This window comes from Heteronotia binoei, chromosome 19, assembly GCF_032191835.1.
Source record: "Heteronotia binoei isolate CCM8104 ecotype False Entrance Well chromosome 19, APGP_CSIRO_Hbin_v1, whole genome shotgun sequence".
NCBI classification, from domain to species: Eukaryota; Metazoa; Chordata; class Lepidosauria; order Squamata; family Gekkonidae; genus Heteronotia; species Heteronotia binoei.
Genome location: NC_083241.1, coordinates 20053690 through 20067697, shown reverse-complemented (window position 1 = coordinate 20067697; position 14008 = coordinate 20053690). Strand labels below are relative to the sequence as shown.

Here is a 14008-nt window from a genome sequence, read left to right as displayed (position 1 = left end):
ATATGGTTGCTAAGCTGCCTCTCCCTGAATCTAGGTTGCCCAACCATGCAGGTGTGACACAAGCCAGGTCGGGATGTGTTTTCTCATCTGCAATGCAGTGTGCACCTTTACACACATACACACCCACACACACCTACAAACACATGTAACATAAATGGGGGGGAGAGAGAGAGATGTGGATGCTGTGTACTTAAATGCAGCTGCTGTCCTTTCCTTTCTGGTTTCTTATCCAACAAAGGAATCCATCTCTGCCAAAATTGCATCAGTGGGCATTATTTCCCCATACTCAGTTAACTTTGCTGTTGATAAGTCACTGAACCTGTTCCACCACAGAGCTGTTATATTTGTTACACCCATGCATTTTGATAATAGAGCCCTTTATAACATTAGTATACAGCTTGCAACAGCTGCTTTATTAATATAGAAATCACAAATGCTGTGTTATTGTACACATGCCTTCTATTCTTGATCCTCTTGCTCTTGAGGTTGAGATATCTGCAGTTCCAGAGATAAATGCAAGTTTTGGGGTCCTTTTAAATAGGCAGTTCTGGCCTTATTTTATTCTTCTCCCTGGAAAGATTTAGCCAGTCTGGCCCTGGAGTTTTTCCTCTTGATGACGGCTGTAACAGCCCCATCGGGTAACATCTTGATGATGTTCCAGGCTTCAAAACGGGTCAGTCCTTGCATCAGGGTGGTGTGTACCTGCAGTAACTCATCTCCTGGCTGAACTGCGGGGCTCTGTTCTGATGACACTCCTAATGGAAGCAAAGCAAGTTTTCCTTCAGTTAGATCAGAAAGCATTTTACAAATATGATTGCCTCATGTTCAATATTTTTGTGGGAAGTCCCCCCCCGCCCCGCTTACCACAGTGCCTCCTGGGGTTTCCCCAGCTTTTCTTCAGTCTGTCCCAAATCTGCTTTGCCACACAAAATTTTGGAAAAGATTGCAGCAAAGTTCAGATGGATGCCACCTGGTAGGAAGGTTTGGATTTTCCTGGTTCTGCCCACATGGCAACTATTTTCCCATTCCCAGTCCTCACAGCCAATTCCTCCCCTGCCAATAGTGAGCGTTTAAAAATTAAGCAACTGAGGATTGTTATAATTGCAAAGGATTGTTATAATGCTATTCTGCGTATCAGGTTATCTGAATTCCCAGATTTCGTTCAAAAAAATCTCTAGTTCCTTTTTGCTGTGGAGATATAAGGGGAAAGGCATATTTTGCAAGTCAAGGGGTGAGAGACTTACTTTCCCTCTCCCCAAAGGATTGTTAGGAATTCAGAGAACCTGAAACACAGATCGTTATAACAATACTCAGTTGCTGATTTTAAAAGAACAAAAAAACCACCGGTAAAGCCGTGTCATGGGAGGAGAGAGATGGCTGCCGCTGGGTGGTTGAGGTAGAGAACGATGGGGAAATCTGTCACGTGGAAGCCCCACTGATGTTGCACTATATCGTCAGCTATAGCAGCAGTGGGGAAACCACACAAGCCTGTGCTCATGTTGAAAACACCCTTAACCAGAGTATCAACCAAACATACAAACACAAGTTACAGATGGTTTGCAGATGGAGAGTAGTTCCAAATTCTTTACACTCTTACATTTGAACCATTATATCCCACCATGTCTTTCTTTCAACACCTCCCTGTCTCTGTTGCTGCATTGCTTATACTTTCCCACCCCAGGTGCTTTGAAGTTCCATAGAATTCAACAGATATTTTGCCATGTTTTACAGGCTTGAACAGGTTAACTATCTAGGCAAAGCCACAGGTAGAGAGACTGCCAGTGTTTGGTTTCTGTAGTTTCATTCTTGATAACATCTGAATTTTACATAATTACATCTCAAGCTGTATATGCTGCACTGCATAGCCCCTTGATCCTGTAGCATTGAAAAAAAGAAAAGAAATTCATTACACCCTTGTGTTTTATTGTAATGGCTTTCATCTACCAAAGTTCTATGAAAGCAGTGTGAACAGAATCAGGTTTTTCAAAACCCAACTGGAAAGGAAAACGTGTTTCCAAAAACCTGTGAGATATGGAAGCATCCTAAGACTCAAATCTTATGCTGGAACACTGGTGTTGAATGGAAATAGCCACATGATTCCCTGAATTCAAATCTGGACCTTTATGTGATGGGAAAGGGGTGTGTTACCCTCTACCCACACCAGTTGAAACTCATATACACAGCTGGAATTATCCAAGAAAGTAGAATAAAGCATTTCTAGCATCGTATCTGGTTTGGCACATTGATATTTGAAATCAAAATCACAGAGAGCTGAAATGAGAGCAGGGCCAAGTCATCCAACTCCTCCTGCAAAGGCAGGACCAACCACCCTCCCTCTATAGAGCAGCCTATACAATGTATTGCAAGCGGAAATCAGGTGTTTTTCATAAGATACTCCTTTGCAAAATCAAAGGCCCTCTTGTTGAACTTAAAGGATTCCCTCCCAGCTGGAAAAGAACCAGGCACTTTAATATTTTCCACGTTTACCTTTGAAAAGTCTGTTGATGGTTATGGGCTTATCTCCGTGGATGGAGCCTTTCCCACCTTCTAAACTAAATCCTAAGCCTGCTGCCGTCTTCTCCAACCTAACGGTGAAGATTATGTCTTCAGATGCTGAATGGAGAGAGAATACTATCAGTAGGTGTGCTGTGCAGAGAAGAAGAAACTAATTTTCAAGGTATTTGAGGGAACTCAGAATACATGAGAGGAGTTTTGCAAGGATGGCTTGACAGCAAGGGTTTTGGCAATACTACAAATCAGGAAAGTCAGGTATGCAAACAAGACCCCCTTCCTCTCATTCTGTTCTTTTGCCCTGGGGGACTGGCATGAAGTTGCAACCTCCAAGTAATTATCAGGTACTCACTAGAATCTGTTGACTCTTCTGATGTGGAGGAGTCGACGGACACGTTGAAGCTTGTTTCTCCCTTCTGAGATTTCCTTGTGACAATCACAGCTTGCTTCGGATGCCGAGCCCTTCGCAAGATCTCCAGCGCATCATTGTGAGCGGCACCCTTGAGAGACTTTCCGTTGATTGATAAGACTTCATCTCCTTTCTGAATGGTTCCCTCTTGGGCTGCTAATCCACTGGGAAATACTCTGTGAACCTGTTAGAAAACCCAACCAGGAAAAGGGTGTGTGTGTAAGATGGTTTATGACTAGTATTTCCACCTTGTTGAATCTGGTGGAGTGGGACTTTACAGCAGACTATTTTAAATATGGACACACATTTGTGAAATGGGAACCCCTGATACCTTTTTACAGCCAGTTTGGTGTAGTGGTTAAGTATGCGGAGAACCGGGTTTGATTTCCCACTCCTCCACTTGCACCTGCTGGAATGGCCTTGGGTCAGCCATAGCTCTGGCAGAGGTTGCCCTTGAAAGGGCAGCTGCTGTGAGAGCCCTCTCAGCCCCACCCACCTCACAGGGTGTCTTGTGGGGGAAGAAGGTAAAGGAGATTGTGAGCCGCTCTGAGACTCTTCAGAGTGGAGGGCGGGATAGAAATCCAGTATCATCATCTTCTTTTGCAGCCTGCCAAATTAGCAAATTCATGGTGTCCTTGCACAAGATTGTGCCTTGTGGGAGTCAGCAGTATATTATGAGAGAATTTATCCTGATTGCTTTTTAAAGTACCTCATAATCAGACATATTCAGTGATGATAGTGGAGATTAAGTTGGGCCTTTAGACACAAGGAGGTATATTAAGCTGACTGGTGGAGGTATATCAAAACTGGCTGATTGGTGCAGTGTCAGCAAATTTTTGGCAGCCATTAAAGAATGTTTTGGTTGTTGAATGTCTGTGATTATTTTCCTTACCATGGGATGAGATATTCTTCCCTCTGGTTTCAAAATGTCTTTTTTTTCAATATTTTTATAGTTTATTAAATTAATATATTGTGTACAAGCCCGTTACCATACAAAAGAAAATAGTATTATTAAAACAGAAGTCGAAGGCAGTGTTTTGACTGTTATATATACATTCAAATTCCATTATCTCTATTCACCATTTAATGCATTCACCTTCACTATTGCATTACAAATTAAACCCATTTATCCTTTTCACTTACACTCAAGGAAAACTCATTAAAGATGTTTTATCGATGACACTCGACACCTTACATAATACCTTACTTCCATACACCTTTAACTGTCTGTATGACCTGCCCCACTAATCTAACTATTTGCTTTGGCATTCCATTCAGCAGCACCATCCAATTATGTAATTTTGCTAAATTCCATACTTTCCTAATGAATCCTCCATTTTTGGTATTTCTTCCGTTTACACCAATTTCTCTCTTGGTTATTTAAAACCTTTCTTGGTTTTGGAGTTAAATGCCTAATTATCCATAATATCTCTTCCATTTTTTTATTTTTCTGACCTCTAGATCTAATAAGTTGCTCCCTTTCCCTTCTCCAAACTGCATCTTTGATCTGTTTCCTTATGTCTCTTGAATGTATTTCTCTAAGGGCGTTTTCGCACTTAGCGTTTGCTACCGGTATTCCGCGGAGGAAATATGTCCGGATCATTTTCCTCGTTTTCGCACATTGCCTCTTTTGCGCAGTCGCATTCCATGAAGCCCCGGCTCAAATAATTTTCGCACTAGCATCGACTTGAGTTCGATGCCCTGTCAATCATTTTTTTTTAAGCGCAAGTCTGGTTGCGTTACTACGTAATGACGTAACAACGTAACAATGAGCGGTCACAGCTGTTCCTTCCCCTTCTTTTCGTGGGCAAACCACATCACGTGTGCTGCTTCTGCTTATTGATTGGCTGCAGCTGTAGCATCCTCCACAGCCCTTTATGTATTGACAGAAGCATTCACAGTGGAGAATCTGGATAACGAGACTATGGCATGTCTTTATTCCAGAGTGGAGTTTTTGCTTTTGTGTCTGTACGTCGGACGCCAACTGATTAATGCATATGCAAGGAGTCTCACTTCCATGAGAAGCCTCCCAGCACTAGATTTTCCCCCCCCAACACTTATGTCCGCAGGGATCGACCCTGATTCCGTAGTTCCGTATGACCAAATTCCGAAGTTGCGAAATATCGCAATAACGCTGACAGCCTGAAGAGAGAGAAATCGAGGGGTAATTGAGAGAGAGAGAAAGGGGGTGTTTGTGTGTGTGTGTGTGTGGCAGCTTCTTCCCTTCCCAGCCTCGCTCCCTCCTGGCCTTTACGCGCCTGTTGAACACATGCGAAGGTTGGGCTTGGAGAACCCTCTTTGGCTCCCCCTTTCCCCGTCCCGGTCTCAGAGTCGTCATGGGAGGGAGGTATAAAATTTCAAGGCAGAGGAGTAGAGAGAGGCAGTGTGTGCTGTGAGCCAGCGATTAGCGATTAGGAGCTGGGCAGCAGGAGCAGCAGCGGAGCCCAGGCGAGCGAGCAAGGGGCCAGGGTCCGCCTCGAGCTGTGCGACCCTGTAAAACTACAGGAACAGCATAAAACTACAGGAACAGTGAAGTGGCAATTGAGGCTATTCCAGGGGGGGGGTTATTATTTGTTTATTTCGAAATATCGCTATTATGCAAGAAATATGAAGTTTAAAAAAAAATGGCCGTGCGGACACTTTTGGGAAGCGCCGCGAACGGCTGATGATTGGCCAAGGGGGTGGATGGAGTGGGAGGACAGAAAGGCAGAGGGTGCCGCCCACAAAGCAGTCGATGCGGGGTGGATGGATTTCCCACAGCAAACTCCGCGGAGTGGATCCGGTGTGGATCCGCAGGTTTTCGGAAACTCCGAAAGCATGTGGATCAAGATACTCCGGGGTGAAACCCCTGAAGCCCTGGAGCAAACCACAGCCGCGGAGCAACATGTGCGAAATCCAGGAAAAGATCCGGAGGTAAATGGGATGCCACCCCGGAGTAAACGCTAGTGCGAAAACGACCTAAGTGAACCATTCTTTTTTAGCTTTGCCAGTTACAGCGAGACGAGGCGGTCGCATTTCAAGCCATCAGGGCAGGAACGGATCGAACCATGCAGGTTGGGGGGTCGTAGGACCCAGCAAAGCTCCCGTCGGAGGAGCATTGCTAGCAGAAGGGGTCTTGGGGAGAGGCACAGGGGAACTTCTAGGTTCCTGGCTTTTCTACCCTCCCTTTGCCCCAACCGCATCGCACACCATTAGGTGAGAGAGTCTCAGCTACCGGAGACAGAGGTGAAGGTGGAGGGCGTTTGGTGAAAGTAAATGAAACTAACCCAAAAAAGGAAGACCAAGAGGAGACGAAAAGGGAAAAAAAGGACAGTATATACCTCAAGTAAGGCGCTTTTTGTTATGGCTGCAAATTGGGCTTGGCTTGGTCGCATATGTGGGTGTGGCTGAGAGAACTACTTTGAGACAACTACTTTGTGGCTGGCAAGAGGAGCAGAGGAACAAAGTCGGAGGAAGGAGGAAAGGAGGTTAGCGGTGGCAGCAGCAGCGGATTTGGCACCGAAGGAATAAACTGGTTTCAAAATGTCTTGAGTGGTTCCCGCCCACCCACTAACTGGCATCTTCAGCTGACCCACTCCATTCTCACTTAGTTTGGGTAGTGATGGTGCCAATGCCTTCTTTCTTGTTCCCTGGGTGGAACAGAAGCAAGTGACTCAGCAGGAAGCAGAATGGTGGGCTCCACAGGAACCAGCTGGCTTGCTATACCTCTGACCATGATGAGTCATGGAACGCTTTCAGTGTAAACCAGCAACCACCTTAACTTCTACATCATTCCTAACTGAGCTAGAGCGTTGTACTAGTTAGTGCCTTTGACTAGAACTAAGGAGACCCTGGATTCAAATCTCCACTTCCTGTGAAATTTATTTGGTTGACCTTGGGCTAGGCATTCTCTTTCAGCCTAACTTACCTCATGGTTGTGAAGATAAAAATGGAGGAGGGCAACTCATGGCAGCCTGAGCTACTTGAAGGAAGGACAGGATAAATATCCCCAAAGCGACTGGCACTAAGGGGTGACTTCAGACAAGTAGTTATGGGCAAACGTGAGAAAGTAAGTCATCTGACTGCAGTGCTGAGACCCGAGCCATGAAGTGATCAGCTAAGCACCCCAGTTCACAAAACTGACCTTCCCTCTGTTCAACAACCCGATGCAATTTAGCACAGGAATACTTTTTCATCTGGTCGCAAAAAAAGAAAAGCCAAAAACATACTGATGTCTCATTTCGATCCAGCTGGTGTTTTTTTTTAATTCTCTTCCAGTTCCCCTTTTTGCTACAGCCCCATTCCACGTGACTATTGTCTATTCAGGTCCCATGATACAAAGGGAACATCCTCCTCCTTTTTCTCCACTGGTGGAAAAGGTGGCTGAGTCCAACCCTTGGAGTTGTAAGAACTATCAGCTATCTCAGTCAGATCTTGGCACCTAGAAAAGCTGGTAAAATGACTTCTCTTGTTTGAAGCAGCTGTTGGGTGATAAGACCACACTGCTAGGGTTTTGAGCCCTCTCCCCCCATTTTGTCTACATGTTTACAGATTGCCAATAACTGGCTGATTCTCATGACCCAGCTCTCCCTACACCTTAAGAGGTCACTTACGGTAATAGCTTTGTTTTCTAGGTCTACTCCTCCAGCAAGGCTGAAACCAAGTCCAGCCCCTTCTTCCTTGTGTAGAATTGTGACGTGGATATCATTGAGTTGCTGCAAGAAGGAAAAGACGACTTTAGTCACCTTACAGTACAACAAAAGATGATGTCCCTAACCCTGTGCTTTTAATAGGCATAAGGAGGGATTGGGGTAGGTGCAGCTTTTCTTTGTGGAACATAACAACACAACAAGCTTCATGATGAAATATTTCCCTCTTCAGCTTATCTGTTGAGGACTCTTGTCCCAAACAGATAAGCAGACTCCACAGAGCCATCTCTGTCACTGCATAAGCAAACCTCCTGTGTTCAACCTTGCCTGCAGGACACAACAGGCATCAGAAACCACTAGCAAGAGAGCGTCTTTCTTGGTGGCGAAGAAGAGCAAGCAGCAAGTCAGTCTACTGGGTGCCATTCTGTGTTCCTGGGAAACCTTGGACATTTCCAGGGGTTCCTTGACAAGATGATAAGTAATGGCAGACAAACTGCACTTGAGGTGAGGCAAGGTCACTCAGTGGGAGAGAGAACAGGCAGATTTGGGGACATCCCCAGTTCCCTCAAAAAGCTCTCTGTTGCATTCTCTGTTCTTCCCATTCTCCAGTTTGTTCTGGGCACCTGTCATTCACTTCTGCCAGTCAATCCACACACTTTAACCCTGGAGGACCACGCTGGTGAGGTAATAACTCAGGCCCCTCCTCTTCCTGTCACATGACAGTAATGCCATGAGACTTCCTGTCATATGCTTCCTAGTCAGCAAGTCCTGGGGGTGTTAAAGATTGGAGGTTGAAGACCACTGCCATAAAATATCATAATCTTAGGTAAGAGACTCTTGGGAAACAAGTCAATCTGGAATACCATTGGGGGAGGGAGGGGGGAGAGATTATACCAAAGGTTGGCACTGTAAACCATAATATGAATTGCGTTTTAACTATACTGTGAACAGAATCTAACAAGCTAACACATACATTGCAAAGTAGTCTTAACAGGAAAGCACTATCTGTATTACTAATATTAGTTGATTGAAATAATCCCCCACAATATCCCACTTCTCTTCCCCTTTCTTCCCTTCTGTTTACCATAATTTGATGTTTAAACCCATAAGTATTTGATCCCTTCCCCAATTTCAATTTCTGGCAAATAAATTTTGGGGGCACAACCCCAGCCCCATTTCAAAGGTTATGATAACTTGTCCTTGTGCCAGAGTTGTGACCCCCCCCAAAAAAAAAAACAATCCTGCCATGTCGGACGGAACCTAGGCTTAATCTTGGTTCTTGTTTGCATTTTGATGCTGAGTAATTTGGGGAGAGCCCTAAGAAGGTGCTAGTGACATTTGACCAAGGAGGTCTTTTCTCATCTAGACTTACCACTTGCCCACAAAAGAGAGGAAGAAAGTTTAAAACACTCCACACAACAGACTTACTTTTAACGTTGCCTCGTCTAAAGACTTCACCTCCTCCATCAGCTTTTCCAGTTCTTCAGGTGTGAGGAGAGAGATAACTGCCTGCCCTGAAACACCCACAGCTTGCAATGAACTGCCACTCTGCCTGTCTTCCTCTTTTTCATTCTCTGTCAGATTTTCACTGAAGTCCCTCAGCTCTGAGAGGCTGCCCAGTGGGGGAAAAGGAAATGTGTAAGAAGAGCAACCTGTTGGGTCATCTGTTTTAGCATGCTATTTCCCTCAGCGCCCAATCAGATGACCCCCCAAAAAACTGATACACAAGACAGAAAGGCCTAAAACTTTCATCTTTCATTCCCCTCAGAAACTGGCATTGAGTTACCCTGCCTATGAATATGGCAGCTCCATTTAGCCATTATGGTTACTTGCCATGGATGAATGTGTCTAATCCTCTTTTAAAAATCATCTTAAGCTTCATATCTTTTTGGCTGAAATGAGTTCAATAAGGAGCAAAAAAGAACTTTTCTTTGACTAGGCCTAAATTTGCTTCCCATCAACTTCTTTGGGTGCCACTTCCTACACTTTCCTCAAAGACTCACCTTTGCTGTGTGTCTGTGGCCTGCTTCTCTATGCAAAAGTACAGACAAGGTAAACTTGAAAGAAACTTAGAGCTGTTTGAAAGCCACAAGAATGATACAAAGCCATCCACAAATAGGGTTGCCAAGTCCAATTCAAGAAATATCTGGGGACTTTGGGGGTGGAGCCAGGAGACATTAGGGGTGGAGCCAAGATCAAAGCTGTGACAAGCATAATTGAACTCCAAAGGGAGTTCTGGCCATCACATTTAAAGGGACGGCACACCTTTTCAATTCCTTCCACAGGAAATAATGAAGGATAGGGGCACCTTCTTTTGGGACTCATAGAATTGGATCCCCTGGTCCAATATTTTTGAAACTTGGGGGGTATTTTGGGGAGAGGCACTAGATGCTATACTGAAAATTTGGTGCCTCTACCCCCAAAAACAGCCCCCCCCCGAGCCCCAGATACCCGCAGTTCAATTCTCCATGATTTTCTATGGGAATAAATCTCCATAGCGAATAACAGCAGACATTTCCCTCCCCTCCCCCCACTTTCTGATGACCCTGAAGTGGGGGGAGGGTCTCCAAATCGGGGGATCCCCTGCCCCCACCTGGGGATTGGCAACCCTATTCCCAAACCTGACTTAGGTGTTTTCAAATGCCCACCAGCGTTCTGTGAATTATCTGTTTTGACTCCTTGCCTGAGTTGTTACTCTGGAAGCGAATCCTACATGGGTATTTTACAGAGTTGGGGGGGTGAGGCTAAAAAACAGCCAGAAGCCAGTGCACGGGGAATGGATAAAAGATTTATTTGTGGTTTTATGGAATGCCACCCATAAACTCTCCAAAGGGCGAGTCCTTTTGATATTTCTCTGACAAGTAACTTACCTTTGGCCCCAGTTTCTGTGATTATTATTTACACTGAAAGCACAGGGACTCTGTGCAACTACAAGAAGATAGATCAGTGCTTGGGGCATTTGCCTTGAATGAGCATCTCTGAGGCAGCAGCACGTGCTCGAATTGCAGCCCAGACGTCTGATGTCAAAAGCAGGGTTCTTTCTGAGGCTTAAGTCAGTGGAAAATATTGCCGCACAGAATTGGGGAAGTCTTCAAGATAGGCCTGGGTGATTATGACAGTCTGTGGCCATTCCTATTTCTATGCTTGCATTTAAGAGATGGCCTTATTTTAAAAGTGCCTGCATTAAGATATTGGATTAAAGATCAGGGATGCAGTTTCAGTAGGAGGCAACAACAAAGAATGCCAGATGGCCCGCAGTCATAATTATTGCACTAATCAAAGAAGAATTTTGACAAAAGATCATTGTGTATTTTTTGTGTAATATCAAAATGACTCTCAGATGAACTACTTTGACATAATAACGAACATCTTGACCAGAAACAAACCCCTACATGATGGGATGAACACTCACATAGACCGCGTTAGATATTCAAATAGAGACCAATCAAACATTCAGAAAAACAAGTCTCTTCATAAGTGTCCAAAAATACAAATTCATCAAGTATCCAATGTGATCCAGCCACAGCACTCTGTGGCTTCCTCAGGCTCCAGAACAGGGCCCACACATGTAGTTTCACAGACCTTCAAAACATCCACATATGGGTCAAGCAGTGCTGGCATCTCCTGAGCTTTCAGCTTGAATGTCTAAGTGGTCTATGTGAGATGTTTATCCCCTCCATGTAGGGGTTTGCTTTGGGTCAAGATGTTCATTATTATGTCAAAGTGTGAGTAGTTTATATGAGAGTCATGTTGATATTACACAAAAATACACAACAATCTTTTGTCAAAATTCTTCTTTCTGTTTTGTAATAATTACAACCACAGGCCATTTGGCACTCCTTGTTGTCTCTTTTGTGGTCTCCTTGTGGGGTTGGTTGTTTCAGTAGGAGGCAGCAGAGTTAGAACTTTGCTTACTTTGCATGATAGTAGGCAGGGCTCTTCTTGAGCAGGAATGCAGTCCCAGCTGGCTTTGCATCAGGGGGTGTGGCCTAATATGCAAATGAGTTCCTGCTGGTCTTTTTCTACAAAAAGCCGTATGTGAAACAATGGTGACATCAGGTTGTGTGACCTAATATGCAAATGAGTTCCTGATAGTAGGTACTCGTTTTTAAGCTTGTGCTATTCACTTCCATTTCAAAACAAATTCAGATTTCTGTATCTGTCTTGAAACTTTCCAAGCTTGTGCAAATATATTAGAAGCATGAACTCACATATTTCTTGGGAAAAGGTCATCTAGAGGCCTTTTAATACACAATGCTTAAATTTGTCTGCTGTGAATACATAGGTAGAAGGAGATGAATTGACACACTTCAGAGAGGTCTGAGAGAGAGCAGAGCAACTCTGAGATAAGCTGAGACAGCTGGGGAAGTTGCTGAGAATTTCTGAGTTTGGTGACTGCTGAAAATTCTGAGTTGTGGTTGTTGGGGAACTGCTGTTTGTTTGGTTGAGTGGGCTGAAGGTGAAGGTGATTGGTGCTGATTGATTAGGAGTGGCTGTGTTCCCCACCCTCTTTGCATTGTTAAGCTGCGCCTTGCCAGAGAGCTAAAGGGCTCTTGGCCCGTGGCTCTTAGCCTGGGGGCTCTGTAAGGACCAAGAACCCAGATCCCTAATTTCCTTGTGCTCTCAATAAGGTAAGTTGACTTTCCAGAAGGGGAGCCACATAAACAAACAGGATTTAAAGGGGACTGTATATTTTTGACAAAAGCTATCATGAAGGTAGAATGCCAGCAGGGGGTGGGGGCTTTCCAGTGTTTTTCACTGAGGGCGTTTTCACACTGACCTTCAAGTGGCGCAACCACCCTCTTCACACCGGAGGATCTGCCCGGATTTCGCACAAGAAGCGCCGGCGCACCCAAAAGAGCCGGCTACTTCCGTCGCGAAACCCGCTCAAACGTTTTCCTGCTTCTTGGCGGTTTCCGTTTGAGCGGGTTTCGCGACGGAAGTAGCCGGCTCTTTTGGGTGCGCCGGCGCTTCTTGTGCGAAATCCGGGCAGATCCTCTGGTGTGAAGAGGGTGGTCACGCTACTTGAAGGTCAGTGCAAAAACGCCCAGAGTGTCACATGTATGACTATCTGCCCACAGGACAGAAGTCTTGGGTGTGTGCTCGATGCAAGGAGCTCCTGGTCATCAAAGAATGAGTTCGTACCCTTGAGGCCAAGGTGACTGACCTGGAGAAGCAGAGACAGTCAGTTAGGCACTCGGGGAAGACTCTCGGGGGCGTACTATATGAGCCCCGCTCTGAACGTGGCAGCCCCATTGCTGCCAGGGAGCATGAGGGTTGAGAGGAAACAGGGCACCGTGCTGAGGATAAGGGGAATGTGCCCTCAGAAGGGACCTCTTCTTCAGTTGGTGAGCGGGAATCCTTTCACGCCAAGAAACCATCCCTGGGTGGGGAGAGAGGAGGGGTCTTGGTAGTTGGTGATTCGTTCCTTAGGCAAGTAGTCAGCTGGGTGGCAAAACCGCATACTGACTGTATGGTGACTTGCCTGCCTGGTGCGAAGGTAGCGGACATTACGCGTGTAGTAGATAGGCTGATAGACAGTGCTAGGGAGGAGCCAGTGGTCGTGGTGCATGTTGGCACCACCGATGTGGGGAAATGCAGTTGTGAGGTCCTGGAGGAAAAATTTAGGCCTCTAGGCAGGAGACTTAAGGCCAGGACCTCCAAGGTAGCCTTCTCAGAAGTGCTACCTGTTCCACGTGCAGGGCAGGAGAGACAGGCACAAATTAGAAGTCTCAATGTGTGGATGAGACAATGGTGTACGGAGGAAGGGTTTAAGTTTGTTAGGCACTGGGATGGTTTCTGGAACAAGCGGGAGCTGTACAAAAGAAACGGTCTCCACTTGTCCCCAGATGGAACCAGACTGCTGGCGCTTAAAATCAAAAAGGTGGCAGAGCAGTTTTTAAACTAAATCTTAGGGGGAAGCTGACAGGAGATGAAATGTCTCTGGTTCAGGAGGACTCATCTCAAAGAGATGAAGGGTCAGCTGTTACTTTTCTACAGGGTAATGGATCAGAGTTGAAAAACAGTATGGACTGTCTGCCAAAGTCTCGAGGCAGCAGGAGGAAGGTTGTGGGCCTAGCTTGCCTGGGAAATTATAGATGTTTGTATGCAAATGCAAGAAGTGTTTGAAGTAAAATTGGTGAGTTGGAATGTTTAATGTTGGGAGAAAACATAGACATTGTGGGAATTTCAGAAATTTGGTGGAATGAGGAGAATCAGTGGGACACAGTGATTCCTGGATATGTTATATCGGAAGGATAGGGAGGGAAGGGTTGGAGGTGGGGTGGCTCTGTATGTCAGAGAGGGTATACGGTCCAGTAAGACTGAGGTCAGAGAATTAGATTCCCTTCTAGAAATGCTTTGGGTTGAAAGTGGGCCCAAAAGGAAATTTAACTATGGGAGTTTGTTATCGCCCACCAAATCAAAAGATAGAGGACGATTATAATATGATGGAAGGATT

General features: G+C 45.3%; 1 protein-coding gene across 1 annotated transcript in view; it reads right to left on the bottom strand.

Moving 5' to 3' along the window:
* Positions 1-515: 515 nt before the first annotated feature.
* Positions 516-14008, bottom strand: part of IL16 (interleukin 16) — an 84221-nt gene continuing 70728 nt past the window's right edge. Inside the window, exons 17-21 of the mRNA XM_060260158.1 lie at positions 8977-9160; positions 7513-7614; positions 2864-3104; positions 2488-2613; positions 516-755 (exon numbers count right to left, since the gene is read on the bottom strand). Coding sequence (XP_060116141.1) covers positions 559-755; positions 2488-2613; positions 2864-3104; positions 7513-7614; positions 8977-9160 — 850 coding nt within the window. The 3' untranslated portion in view covers positions 516-558. The remainder of the gene's footprint in view (positions 756-2487; positions 2614-2863; positions 3105-7512; positions 7615-8976; positions 9161-14008) is intronic.